Here is a 15,358-nt window from a genome sequence, read left to right as displayed (position 1 = left end):
CTGTTGGCAATATAGGATTTATATGTGATAAATGCAAGGAGACAGTTAGGCTAACGGAGAAGATTTCAGAACTAGAGACACGCATCCAAACTTTAATTGAGGATAGTAAGAGTGCTAGAGCTTTAGATGCTTTGGATGCGCCTAGCATAGTGAACTCTTTACATGATTCGGTTCCAGCTTAATTAGTGCCTGCGCAGCCAGGCAAATGGGTGACAGTGAGGGATCGCTCTAGTCGCGGATCAAAAAACCACTCTTCCGTTCCGCCCCCCATAACAAATCGATTTGCCCCGCTCAGTGAAACACCCACTGAGAGTTCTGTTGATTGTGCCCTAGTTATTGGCGATTCTATTACACGGAACGTGAAAATAGAGACACCAGCCACCATAGTCACATGTTTGCCGGGAGCCAGAGCGCATGACATCAAAGCAAATTTAAAAGTGCTGGCAAATGCTAATCGTAAATTCTCTAAGATTATTATTCACGTCGGCACAAATGATGTTCGACTCCGCCAGTCGGAGATCACCAAAATTAATATCAAAGAGGTGTGTGAACTCGCAAGTACGATGTCAAGCACTGTAATTTGCTCTGGCCCCCTTCCTGTTCGCAGGAGTGATGAGATAGTTAGTAGATTGTGTTCTCTTAACGGTTGGCTGTCTAAGTGGTGTCCGCTTAATAATATAGAATTTATAGACAATTGGAAAAGTTTTTGGGGCAAACCTGACCTGTTGAAAAGAGATGGTATTCATCCCTCCTGGGATGGTGCTGCTCTTCTCTCTAGTAATATGGTACATAGTCTTAGAGCTCAAACATGATAATCTGGGGCTCAGGTCAGGAAGCAGACAGACTGGCTAAACCGACTGTCTGCTAGCGGCCTCGTGTCACCCAGGTCAGATAAATCCCATCACATAGAGCCTCTTTCACCTAGCTATCATCATATAGAGACTGTGTCTGTTCCCCGAATTTGGAAATCCAAAAACCGTTTAAACCCATCTAAGGTTAAAAATTTAATTGATGTTCAGCAAATAAAAAACAGCTATAATACAGATGAGCAAATGCTAAAGCTTGGGTTACTTAATATTCGATCGCTTACTTCAAAAGCACTCATTGTTAATGATATGATTTCAGATAATAACCTAGATGTGCTGTGTTTGACAGAAACCTGGCTAAAACCAAACGATTACATTACTTTAAATGAGTCCACCCCGCAAGATTACTCTTATAAACATGAGCCTCGTCTGAAACGCAAAGGGGGAGGAGTTGCTGTAATTTATAGTAATATTTTCAAAACCACTAAGAAATCAAGTTTTAAATATAATTATTTTGAAGTGTTAGTACTTAATGTAAAAATATATAGTATAAATGATAAATCACGTTTGAGATTTGTGCTTGCTACTGTATACAGGCCACCAGGGCACCATAAAGATTTTATCAAAGAATTTGCGGACTTTCTATCAGAATTAATATTGACTGCAGATAAAGTACTAATTGTTGGTGATTTTAATATACACATAGATAATGAAAAAGATGCATTGGGTTTGGCATTTAAAGACATTGTAAACTCTATTGGAGTTAGACAACACGTGTCAGGACCTACTCATTGTCGTAATCATACTCTAGATCTAATATTATCACATGGAATAGATGTTGATGCCGTTGAAATTCTGCAGCAGAGCGATGACATCTCAGATCATTATCTAGTCTCGTGTAAACTTCATTTAGCCAAGGCTGCAAAGCCGACTCCGTGTTTCAAATATGTTAGACCTATCACTTCTGCCACTAAAGATTGCTTTATTAATAATCTTCCTAATCAGTTTCATCATCTCAGCATCCCGGATAGCTTAGAAGAACTCGATATTGCAACAGAAACTTTTAACTCTCTCTTTTCCAGCACTTTAGACACAGTTGCTCCGTTGCGCTTAAAGAAGATTAAAGAAAATAGTCCAACGCCGTGGTACAACGAGCACACTCGGGCCCTTAAGAGAGCAGCCAGAAAAATGGAGCGCAACTGGAAGAAAACAAAACTAGAGGTATTTCGCATTTCATGGAAAGAGAGCTCGATTGCTTACAGAGAGGCCTTAAAAGCTGCTAGATCTGCTTATTTTTCAAACCTATTAGAAGAAAATAAACATAATCCAATGTATTTATTTGAAACGGTGGCTAAACTAACGAAAAATAAAGCTTCAAGCACCGAAGTTTCCAAGCAGCACAGCAGTAATGACTTTATGAACTTCTTCACTTATAAGATTGATAATATCAGGGAGAAAATAATAACTATGCAACCGTCTACTACAGTATCACATCAGGCAGTGCATTGTAGTCTCCCTGAGGAAAAATTTGATTCATTCGTTGCTATAGGAGAGGAAGAATTTACTAAACTCGTTAAATCATCTAAATCTACAACATGTATGTTAGACCCTATACCGACTAAGCTACTGAAAGAAATACTTCCAGAGGTCATAGATCCTCTTCTTAATATCATTAATTCATCTTTGTCTCTAAGATACGTACCAAAAACCTTTAAGCTGGCTATGATTAAACCGCTTGTTAAAAAAACGCAACTTGATCCTACAGAATTAGTCAATTACAGGCCGATCTCGAATCTACCTTATCTGTCAAAGATATTAGAAAAAGCAGTGTCTTCACAACTGTGTTCCTTTCTTGAAATAAATTATATCTGCAAGGATTTCCAGTCCGGATTTAGACCGTACCATAGTACCGAGACAGCTCTCATTAGAGTCACAAATGATTTGCTCTTATCATCCGATCGTGGTTGTGTCTCTCTATTAGTGTTACTCGATCTTAGTGCTGCATTTGACACTATCGATCACAACATTCTTTTAAATAGACGCGAAAATGATGTTGGCATTAGTGGAATTGCACTAGCATGGTTTAAATCATACTTATCTGACCGTTATCAGTTTGTAGCAGTAAATGAAGAGATGTCTCATCGATCACAAGTTCAATATGGCGTACCACAAGGCTCAGTACTAGGACCGCTGCTGTTCACTCTGTACATGCTACCATTAGGAGATATCATTAGGAAACATGGAATTAGCTTTCATTGTTATGCCGACGATACTCAGCTGTATATTTTTTCAAAACCAAACGAAACCTACCAATTCACAAAATTAACGGAATGCATAGCTGATATAAAAAATTGGATGACTCGTAATTTCCTACTTCTAAATTCTGAAAAAACAGAGATTCTAATTATTGGACAAAAAACTCCCACACGTAATAACCTAGAATACTGTCTAACACTTGATGGCTGCTCTGTTAAGTCTTCGTCGTCGGTTAGGAACCTGGATGTGCTCTTTGATACCAATCTTTCATTTGAAAGTCATGTGTCTAGTATCTGTAAAACTGCATTTTTCCATCTTAAAAATATATGTAAATTATGTCATATGCTCTCATTGACAAATGCGGAACAATTAGTTAATGCGTTCATGACCTCAAGGCTAGATTATTGTAATGCTCTACTGGGTGGTTGCCCCGCACGCTTAATAAACAAACTACACTGTAAAAATTAAAGGTGCCTGGAGGAACCTTTTGGGGTTCTTCACTTTGCCACACCGGCGGAACCGTCTGTAGATCCTCTAGGCACCCTTTAAAAAGGTTCTCTGAGGAACCACACAAGTTTCCTGAGGAACTCTTATATGAAGCACTGTGTGGAACCACTTTGGGTGCCTCCAGGAACCAAATTTCAATTTTTATTTTATTTGTATTAAATTAATTTCATGTTGTTACTACGGTTACCATAAACTTCTATTATAAAAAACAAACTGAACCAAATACAAAATACGAATTGTTTATTACATATTTTAGATCCATTTTAATACATACACTTCAATGCACTTGGGGAAAAAAGCTAGTAATAGATTAATATCAATGAATACACACAAAAAAAATTGTATAATACATAAGTAACATGAATAATCAACCATGTGTATACAATAGGCTACACAAGAAAAGACATCTCAACAAAATGCATAGAAAACACATGTTCCATGTAATAAATCAATGTAAAAAATTAAAATTGACTAATTAAAAATGTCCATCTTCACTTAATTTTAAAACGTGTTTCAGTTCGCTTAAGTCTGACGCAACTGTTTCCAAGTCCAAAAGCTCTCTCAGATGCCAAAAACAAACAACAAACAGTGCTAATATGCACTCATTGTTCTGTAATATTCCTGAAAATTATGATCCTAACCTTTATCTCTATTCCGAAATCTCAGATGGTTTAGTTATTCAGCTATTTTGAATCATAAAATGTTGAAGTCTGGGATGCCGTGAGACTGGAGACTGTAATGTACACTACGGCTTTTGAAAAGCTTAAATGTGTGACTTGAATCAACAGTTCCCATAAATGGTTGATGAGTATTCTCAATATCTAGAAACAAGATAAAGGAAGTAGAAGTAGAGGCTTCGACCCGGAAACAGTATTCCTTATGTCACAACAAGCAGAAAACATTTTCCATTTGAACAGAGTTAAGGTGCAGTCAAATTAGCTGTTGTTCTGTGAATGTTCACTGGTGAATTCAGTCATTTCAATAAGAATCCACACGATCAGCAATTTTGTGTGGTGCTTCATGCATTACATCGCTACCTTGCTGACAATGGTCTATGGACCTTTTTGCCTGTGCAGGGCTGTACGCTTAGCTTTTTCACTAGGAGCACAAGTGCTCCTAGTGAAAAAATTTAGGAGCACAGAAAAAAATTTAGGAGCACTACTAAATTTCATAAATAACACAATTTTATTATTTTACACTCAAATCACGTACACAGTAACACATGTGCACTAATACATATAAACACAGGGCCATCATAAGGCCTACTGTAACCCTCAATTAAACACAGAGAACACCCCTGTCCCACATCTTTTTGTAGTCAAGTCGCCTGGCACGCTTGGCTGAGTTCATCCAGCGGTCCACTGCAGGACTTGGATCATAGTCCTCAAGACTGGGCCCCTCCAGGGTGATCCTCATGAGGTCTTCGGTGGTGGAGACTGCAAGGCTGCTTCTTTTGGAGCTCTTTATGCGGTTCTGTGCAGAGAAGCCCCTTTCGCACTGGGCAGCCGAAATGGGCAACACTAGCATCAGCTGCACCAACTCCAGTATGTTCTAGGGGGATTAAGATAGGCCTTACTTATCTCATCTTTAACCACCAATAATAGGAGAAGGGCACTGCAGCATGCAAATACTCAGCAGTGTTTGCTTACCTTGTAATCCTCCCTGTATGGCTCCTTGGTCAGCATGGTCTCCCACAGGCCACTGTAGGACTTGTCCTTGAAAGTTTGACTGACCAAGATCTTCAGTCCCTGCCACTCATCCTCAACAGCTGCCAGGTCACACCCTGATCTGTAGAGATTTAACAGAGGAAGTTAGCAAATACCCAGGCATCATTGTTCACATCACATCACAGCAGTGCAAAATACATTCTTGCCTCTCAAGAGGCTCTCTGAAATGCCTCACCAGGTCTGCCACATCACTATCACCGAAGGTCAGAAGGCTGCCCTGATCATCTGGCCATGTGTCATGATTGAAGACTCTGAAGGCCTGCACCGGGGTCTTGACTTCAGCGTCATCATTCAGGAGCCCACCAAACCTGGCTTTTAGCTCAGTCACACCAATAGTGATAGCTGCCTCCATGTGTTTCTTCAGCTGTGGATGGGTGAGGTCTGTGAGACCTGTCAGATTCCCCTTCAGTGGTATTCCCTTTGAGAGAGAGAGAGAGAGAGAGAGAGAGAGAGAGACAGAGACAATCACACAAAATTGTTTTAAAGACTGCATTTCTCCAAATCTTTACATTGAATAGACCTACACTAATTATCATATAGTGACAGATTCTCACACTTCTGCTCTAAACATTTGTTTCCATTAGATCCTAACAAACTCATCCTAACACACCTGGAATCTGCACTCATCATCTCCACGCTGAGCAAGCATGGTCTGGATCTTCTCCAGCATGCCTCCTGACTTTGCCCTAGACTTAAGTCCTTCTAGTCTTGTCACTGTCTTCCTCAGCTCTGACGTAGCTTGGGGGAGGATCAGGTCATTTCTCTGCAGGGTGAGGCTAAGTGAAGACAGCTCCTCGAACATGTCAGAGAGAAAATGGCAGAATACACAAAAAGGTGCACTCTCCATTTCTCTCTTTACCTGTGTAGCAGTAGATGATCTACATGATCTGATCAATACAAAATAAGTGTTGTATTCCTAGCCACCTCATCATCTGCCAACCATTCAAGTCTGAAATGTCATTTAACTTAAAACCTATTTTGTTTAACTTAATGTTGTAAAACTGACCTTCTTTGCCCGTCCTTGAACCTCCACTGTACCTGCAACAGCCAGGTGCTCCATGTGCTGCAGGACAGTGGAGTACTGGCCATTGTCTGTGGCAAGGTTCTTGTCTGCTCCATGTCGCAGGAACACTTTGAGGGCCCTGTGGACATGGGGGATCCAGCGTGTCCCTTTGACAGTAGACGGTGTGCAGACATCCACACCCAGCTCTTTCCCTAGTTGATGGAGCTCTCTCTTGGACTTTCCACTGAAGTGGTAGGTCTTCCACACAAGATGCAGAAGATCGTAGACCTGGGACACCATTGGTTCTTTCTTCTGGAGGGTTAGGATCGCCAGCTCTAGTCTGTGAAAGCCAAAATATAGTTTAAAAAAAATAACTATCCACCTTCCTCTTCTTTTTTTCCCTACTCTGTTACAGTGGTGTGTCTGTGTGCCTATTTGTGTGTGACTGACAAATAATTTAGGTTGTGTGTGCACACACGCATGTGACAAATGTGCATGTATGTCTGCTACCACATAACCATTTTTTCCAGTTACAAACCTGTGTGGCATGCAGTGGATAGGGATAATATACTCCCCTGCCTCTCTTTGCAGGAGAGCAATCACTCCTCCACGGTGGCCCATATTCACTGAGGCACCATCTGCCCCAAAGCTGATCATCTTCTTCATCCATGACCCTCCATTGTCGTCTGGGCAAACTGCATTGAATGCAGCCTTGGTTGCATCCAGAACACCTTGAAGGATAGCATAAAAACAATAAGAACTTTTGTGGCCTTAAAACAAACAAGATAGTGACTCAATTATGCATTTATGAAACTATACAAAAATAAAGGTTACTCTTGCTGCTAGACCGTGACCACCTACCATTGGCATGGGAGTGTTCAAGGGTCTGTTGTCCAACAAGGAGAGTGACTGGCTTCCCACCCTCTACCAGACGCACATAGACAATCTCACACTCTGTGTTTGATATGTCAGTGTCACCATCAATGAGAACTGCAAGGTGCTTTGCTGTTCTCAGCTTAGCAGCTAGGTTCTCTTTCAAGAGATCGGCAACTTGTCCAATCATTTCTGCACACCTGTATGAATGAGAACACTGTTGTAAAACACTTATGGTTTGTAATTTTAAGTTTTATTGGATACAAACAGTGTTGCAGAACAACTGCTTATCTCCCTGCAACTGAGGCCAAGAAATAAATACATAGCCTGGCATATGTAGTATGTAGTATACACATACTAAGCTACATACTGTTACATAACATGACTGACATCACATGCAGTTACATTACTTATCATAATGGTACTATACACATGCCAGAATGACAACATTGCTTTGTTTTAGTAAAAAGCTATGATTTTAAATATTATTATTATTACTACTATATTAATATTATTGGAAAATATTACCTGACATGGTTGTCATAGGTTGGGTTGATATCAACGCCGTTCTTCTTGTGCAGCGTGATAAGTGGCCCAAACTTGACAAACGGCTCTTCCTCCTTGGCGATGAAGTAGGCGATGTTCATTTTGATTTTAAGCTGCCTCCTCATCTCCACCTCGGACAACATCACCTGCCTGTCCAGAGCTGCGGTCACTGTCAAGGCTGGTTTGTTTTGTCTCAGCATGTAACTGTCTCTGCAGGCGATGTGCCGCTTGGAGTAGTTATGTTTGGTTACACTATCTTTTTTAAAATGGGGGTTTCCAGAAACAAATGCCGAATTTCCTGCCTGCTTTTGGCCTTTACAGTATTTACAAAACATGAGGTTGTCCTCAAATTCCAACCAGGAGAAGAGCTTGATCCAGTCGGCTTTAAATTTGTAAACCTTGCTAGCACTACCGGTGCTAGCTAGGCTAACTGTTGGCATCTCCTCCGGCTCGACGGAGTCAACATCGTCAGTCCCAGATTCCACTTCTCCCACATTTCTCTCACCGATGTCCGCTCTGTCAGCGGTTTCGCTTTGCTTTTTTAGGAAATACGAGTCAATTCTCTTCATTGTACACGGTCAGTTAATTTTCCTTCAACGTTCGAGTTGAGCGGGCTACGACTGTCACACCGATATCGCTCCGCTCAACTCCACCGCATCGTCGGACTCCGCAGTGGCGTGGAGAAACTAGTCCTCCTCTCGTACACACGTACACACACACGTACACACACACACACACACACACACACACACACACACACACACACACACACACACACACACACACACAGAGAGATCAATCTGTCCTAATTTTAACTTCCGCGGGCGGTGAATCGCCCGTGCTGGCCGGGCGGCGCGGATGTTTTCATTCATAAACTCGCCGCAGGGCGACGTCACCGCATCTCATCACATGAGTTCTGTGTTTTGCAGGTGTGAAAAAGAAGTTGTAGGACAGTGCTTGTCCATTTTTTATACAGAGATGCGCGAGAATTGTGGGCTACTCTACTTTGATACACATAGTATGGATTTAGTTTAGGAGCAAAATGCGAATGAAAGGGTTGAAATCCGTAGTCGCACCGGTGCTCCCTTTTTATTTTTTCTACTCGCACAAACTATTTTTAGGCGCATATGCGAGTGAAATGCTCGCACTGTACAGCCCTGCTGTGTAATTTCACGAAATTCACAAATGTGACGCACCTTTACTCACTGCAACATAAAATGCAATCAATTATAAAATCTTCACAAGGGACATGTGAGGTACTTAACGAGTTAGAAAAGTGAAAAGGTGCATCAGCTTCGTTTTCCGTTTGTTTTTCCTCTTTTCTGGTGGATGGTCCAGGCACTTCAATGATTTTCAGGTCTACAGGAGGATTCTTATTCTTGTTCAAACTTGTATTTCAGCTTACCGAGATCCCTGCAAAGTACAAAATTTACTGTTAGTAAGGTTATTGAAGTGATAGTTGTGAAATTTAAATAATTTCCTCAGCCTTGTGACGTTCCAAACCTGTTTGACTTTCTGTCTGTGGAACCCAAAAGCAGATCTCAGGCATAATGCAACCCCAGTCACCATTTGCTTTCACTGCAAGAAACACAAGCAGAAAAAAATTGTGTAAATCATTCATGAAACCATTCTTATGCACACTTGTCTAGTTCAATTCAATGCAACAATTTATGTAAAAATGGTTAAGCTCCAAAAATGTCCCAGAAAAGATCCTATAAATCAATAAATTATCGGGGAGGGTCATGCCTTTTTTCACAATCATTTTGGAGGGTCATAGAAAAATTTATTGCTGGCGAAGGGAGGGTCATGTCTTTTTTGACAACAGTTCTCAAAACTCCTCCGGTGGCCCCTTAAATAAATAACGAACAGTCCCTAACATAATAATTACTGGTAGCTCAATAGCTTTAAACTTTCTGAGATTTTGATGATTTTCGTAAAACCAGATCATTTGATTTGGTATTGTACCTGGCTAGTAAAATTCCCAAAAAATCTCCATAAAAGCATCTAATGCACCATATATTCCTAAATATGTATTTTAGATACATATCTCAGTTTAATTATTGTAGAAACTAAATCCAAATTAATCCATCCATGACCCGGTTTAGCAGATTTACCTTTCCTGGTGGAATCAATACATATTTCTATTGATGATCACCTTGGTTATTGTTTGGGTTTAGAGCACATTTTTTGGTTTAAAAAAATTACATTACGTTCCTTGAAATTGACCCGGAACTTTGGCCGAATCAAGCAGATTATCAGGAGGCACAGGCAACCCATGCAATGAAAGTAGTCAATGATCACGCCGAGAGAGGAGTGGCTCTGATTCAAGAATACAATGGCTATCTCACACACTCTGAAGAACAATTGCAGTTTCTCCTTCATGTGGTGGAAGATCTCTGACGGATCTATCCAGACTGCAAAAAGTCAACACTGGCCGCTGAGCATCAGAAATGAGGGATTGTTGAAAACTTTGTGCTTTTTTGAGATTGTTGTCATTGTTGTCATGTCAGTGTTGCTCTGATTTCAATAAAATGTAGTTCATTTGCAGCAACTTTTAATATTACTTGCATATCACAATAACGCCGCACAGCTTAACATAGGCAATCTTCCACATGATTGAGCTACCTCTAAATATCATTTTTTTTTGTCAACATTTTTGCATATTTCTAATTTTGAAGTTAAAAGGAACAGTTTAAAAGGTTAAGACACTATCATTTTGCAAAAAAAAAAAAAGAAATGGACTTGATAAGGACCACCCTAGTGTAGATGCCATTCTTCTTTGATGTAACGAGTACATCAGGTGTTATAGGAAGTGTCCCCGGTTCCGACTGACCTAATCTATGCAGCCTAATAATCATTTAACTGATTTGAAAAATAGAAATGTATAATGTTCTATATGAATGCCAGGTTAAAGAGATGTGTTTTTAGTCTAGATTTAAACTGATCTGCAATCTGTCTGCTTCCTGGACAATGTTAGGAAGACTGTTCCAAAGTTTAGGTGCTAGAAAAAGGATCTACCGCCAGCAGTCGATTTTGATATTCTAGGTATTATCAACTGGCCGGAATTTTGAGATCGCAATAGACATGAAGGACTATAATGCGTTAAGAGCTCGCTCAAGTACTGGGGAGCTAAACCATTTAGTACTTTGTAAGTATCAGCAATATTTTAATAGGGAGCCAATGCAGTGTTGACAGAATGGGGCTACATGGTCATACTTCCTGGTTCTAGTGAGAACTCGAGCTGCTGCGTTTTGGACCAACTGGACTTTGTTTATTACACGTGCAGGGCAACCACCCAGTAGAGCATTACAATAATCTAGCCTTGAGGTCATAAACGCATGAACTAACTGTTCTGCATTTTTCATTGAAAGCATATGTCGTAATTAAGATATATTTTTAAGATGGAAGAATGTGGTTATACAGATGCTAGAAACGTGGCTTTCAAATGAAAGAATGGTATCAAAGAGTACACCCAGGCTCCTAACCGACGACGAAGACTGGACATCAATTGTTAGACAGTATTCTAGGTTATTACGTGCAGAGGTTTTTTGCCCGATAATTAGAAACTCTTTTTTATCAGAATTAAGTAGTAGGAAATTACTAGTCATCCAAATTTTTATATCATCTTTGCATTCCGTTAATTTTGTGAATTTGTGCGTTTCGTTGGGGCTCGAAGAAATATAGAGCTGAGTATCATCAGCATAACAGTGAAAACTAATTCCATGCTTGTTTAAGTCTTGTTTTCTGGGGAAATAAAAACAAATTAAGTTTGTTTTTGCATTTTTTGCAGTGTTTCATTTGCATGAAGATTAAGATTATTTTTCTTACCCCATTGGCAGATAGTTAAACTTTTTCAAAGTATAAGATATACCTCTCTTTCAGAAACTGGCTTGACTTACTCTGCTTTCTCGGGGTTGACATACCTCCCATTCTGAAAAGGAAAACCCAGAGTTTCCCTCATTTCAGATTTAACATACTCAGAGTTAACCACCTTTCCACCTAACCACTTAACCACCTTTCTGAAACGGGCCTCTGAAGAATCAAGAGTGGAACAGGTCCAGCTATTTTAAATGACATGCATTCAAAGCTTGCAACAAAATGGAAGTCATATTTGGTAATCTTAACTGTTCTTAATTACCACTGCCAGGCCTCACTGCCAGTGAGACGTGGTTTTGGCATAGGGCAATATCCAGGGTGAGACAGGAGGTTAAGCTCAAGGAAGTCCTTATAGGTTCTATATATGAAGTGCCTGACAGAACCCTTTAAGGTTCTATATAGAACCTTTTCTTCAAAGAGTACTGTAGACAGGCAGAACGCCATTCATAATTTAGCCAGCTCTTTAAAGGTTCAAATTTCATTACGTTCAATAAGAGCCACATTGTGCCTGACAGTATTAATAATAAACGGGATAATTAGCAATTAAGCAGTTAATCACAATATGCAATTCTACAGCTGTTGCCTCATCACAGCTCGGCATTTTTGTATTTACCAATAGTACTGTTATAAAAGAACTAATCTCATCATTTTTATAATAATAATAAGTTAATAAATATAATTACTTTCCATTTCTTTCTCAGTATGTTCATGCCGTCTTGTTGAGCAGATTAATTTCTCCTCCTGGGATGCTGAATTTCACTTTGAGTTTATTGGTTTAGAGTTTATTGGTTTAATGAGCTCGGCACAGTGGCACAATATGACTATAAGCAGATTATATCTCAAAGCTCTAAATCGCATCATCTCGCTGTAATCTCTAATCCCAATTCACTACAGTAGCCTACTTCCTCCCACACAGAGCATCAAACACAAGCGCAGGGGAATTAAAAGTGCAAGAGACCTACTTGTCATGGAAATGTCTTCCTGTAGCTGCATCTGTAACACACATAGTCAAATAAGACAAAGCCATATCTAGAGACCAGAAACTCACAGAGAGAAGGGAGACTCTTTTGACTTGGAACAGTAAAAGCTGATTTGTTAATAAAATTAAGTTGAAAGAATGTTGCAGGAACATTATGTTCACCTTAAAATAGCATAGCACCAATGTTCCATTTTCACATTTGTACACCCTTAAGAAAAAGGGTTCTAAACGGTACCAAATTAGGTTCTTCGGCTTGTAACAATAGCAGAACCCTAATTTGGTACTGTTTAGAACCCTTTTTCTTAAGAGTGTAGAAACTTGAAAATGGAACATTAGTGGAATGTTATTTTAAGGTGAGAATATAATAAAATAGGTGACCAAAAAGGTGCTAAAAGAACCATAAAAGTACAGTATGGAATTTTTTCTCCACTAGGGGTCGCTAACCTCTTTACAATAACAAAGGCGTAGTTTGATGACGCAACATTTGCTAAGAATTATGGGTCTTGTCGTCAACGTCAAGCCGACCGATCTAATAATGTAAATGGATGACTGAATACATCGATGCTTTTATCATGACTGTGATATGAAGCAGGTCGGGATTGCTAAGAGACAGCTATCAGCTCCACGCGCGACACGAGTCCCGCGGATATAAAAGGAATATGGACATTTCATTCTACCGAACTACACGCAAGTGCAGAATTACAACTCACAGGTCAGTTTATTCGACAAATCATACTTGTGAGGTAACGCAGTGCTGTTTCACTTGGTCTAACATTACACTATCACACTAAACTGCATTTAAATGTGTTGAAATGTATGTGTTAGTTTGTCTGTATGAGACTAGCAGTAAGCTAGATCAACATTAGAATAACATAGGCTAGATCATATTCTAACATTTTATCATTGTTGAACTATATAACATTGATTAGTTTTATGTAAATGTGCTCACCTGTTTAATAAAGTACATGTAGGAGCGGTCGAAGTCTCGGACGTGGAGCTCTCGTTTATATACTGTCTATGGGAGCTCTAGGCATCTCGAAAACACCGCGCTGATATTGATTCTCGTTTTAGTTCTCCTTAACCTGATATGAATGGAAATCATAGTTCAAAGTTCAAATAAGCCCAAATAAGGAACGGGATTGGAGGCGAGCGTATAACGTCCTCTCACTCGGGTTTCCGCAATCGGGCCGCGTTAAAACCGAGCGCTCGGCCGAGTGTCTTTAGCCTTAATCGGGCCGCGTTAAAACCGAGCGCTCGGCCGAGTGTCTTTAGCCTTAATCGGGCCGCGTTAAAACCGAGCAGAGCAATCGGACCTAGATTCATGCCGAGGATTGGCCGATTGTTTTAGCCTTAATCGGGCCGCTTTCGGCCCGCACAATTTTTGCTAGCTGGGAGGCTGCTACTTAATCTCTCAAATTTCTGTTAGAGACATTTGAATGTGAGATTCTGGAAACTAGATCTAAATTTTGCGGACTCGTCAGGTCGGGAAATAATGCGGGTGAACACAGAAGCTGTGTCCCAAAGTGAAGGCTGCATCCTTCGAAGGCCGTATTTGAAGGCCGGATGGCCGTATTTGAAGGCCGATTGCGTCACCGCGGCGAGACAAAACGACACAGCGCGCGACGAAGGACGTCCCAATTCAAAGGCTGCATCCTTGGAAGGTCGCATTTGAAGGCCGATTGCGTCACCGCGGCTCGATGAAGGCTGTCCCAATTCCTGCGAAGGCCGTATTCGAAGGCCGGTTGCGTCATCGCGCCGCGACGAAGGCTACCCTGATTCAAAAGCGACGCCAAATGCGCCCTTCGTTTCCCCGTGAAAAGAAGGATACAAAATGGACACTTAGCGGCCTATTCTACCCCATAAGTCATTGCGCGCCGTTGACGACAGGCCGGCGGCCGAGACTAGAGATCGGTGGTGGACAGCAAATTCACATTTAAATGTAAGTATTATGTTTTCATTTACTCAAATAGCTAGCGAAACCACAGTTAAAGTTTATTATAAACTTCATCTTAACTCCTTCGTCATCATTGCATGGCTTCATTTGTCAGGTAGTTTTAGGCAAAACTTGTGGTAATAAAGTTAACGACCTATTTGTAATATTTGCACTAGTCTATCTCACTTGTGTATTATAAGAAATATCACTCACCCTATAAAGCCTAAAACAACCAACCCCCAAATTTGGTTTTTACTGTTGGTCTAAATTGGTATTGATGTGTCATATTTTGCAGTGTTACAATGCACTTAAGATTGCACCCCTGTTTTAAGTACACTTTTCTGCTTTTTTAGAACAGTTCAGTGAAAAATGGGTCTGGGGAATCTAACTCCCATACAGGCACAAAATAATATATATATATTATTTTGTGCCTGTATGGGAGTTACATTCCCCAGACCCATTTTTATATGGGTATATAGTTTTATATATATATAAGAAAATTAATACACACATCTTTGCTGAAATGTATTGTGCTGTTGTATTGTGCTGTTGTTGTTAACAAGCCGTGGTTAATTTGCTCTGCCTTAGATTGCACGTGTCCTGGGACAGGTGAGGGTGTGAGTGGGAAACCCACTGCTGAAACTTGGCCCTGGTTTGTCCTCATGGATGAGGTGTTGGGACAGAGGCGTTGCACCAACCCCGCTGTCCTCATTGCCTCAATCCCTGAGGACACACCAGGGCCGAGTTCAGCAGTGTGTGACAAGAAGAGGAGGAGCCAGAGGCAGCAGCACCAGCAGCATCAGCACCAGCACCACGAAGAAGGCGAGACAGAGAGGACAAGTTTTTGGACTT

At 40.5% G+C, this 15,358-nt stretch overlaps 2 protein-coding genes across 2 annotated transcripts; both read right to left on the bottom strand.

Annotated features, from left to right (window-relative positions):
- Nucleotides 1-4,659: 4,659 nt before the first annotated feature.
- LOC307148281 (zinc finger protein 862-like) lies at nt 4,660-5,406 on the bottom strand. Its single transcript, XM_079853683.1, has 2 exons — nt 5,219-5,406; nt 4,660-5,120 (listed from the first exon to the last, which is right to left on the bottom strand). Exons 1-2 carry the CDS (start codon nt 5,252-5,254, stop codon nt 4,848-4,850), a joined length of 309 nt encoding a protein of 102 aa, XP_079709809.1. The 5' UTR covers nt 5,255-5,406; the 3' UTR covers nt 4,660-4,847.
- LOC307148503 (zinc finger protein 862-like) lies at nt 5,346-8,421 on the bottom strand (the record flags this gene model as incomplete). The annotated part of the gene is made up of 7 exons (XM_079854113.1): nt 7,701-8,421; nt 7,161-7,372; nt 6,838-7,030; nt 6,303-6,639; nt 5,907-6,155; nt 5,472-5,714; nt 5,346-5,357 (listed from the first exon to the last, which is right to left on the bottom strand). Exons 1-7 carry the CDS (start codon nt 8,285-8,287, stop codon nt 5,346-5,348), a joined length of 1,833 nt encoding a protein of 610 aa, XP_079710239.1. The 5' UTR covers nt 8,288-8,421.
- Between the last annotated feature and the right edge of the window lie 6,937 nt (nt 8,422-15,358).

The sequence above is a fragment of the Squalius cephalus genome (assembly GCF_949319135.1).
Source record: "Squalius cephalus genome assembly, chromosome: 20".
Lineage (NCBI taxonomy): Eukaryota > Metazoa > Chordata > Actinopteri > Cypriniformes > Leuciscidae > Squalius > Squalius cephalus.
Note: the sequence above shows the minus strand (reverse complement) of the source record. Positions and strands in the feature narration are given on the sequence as shown.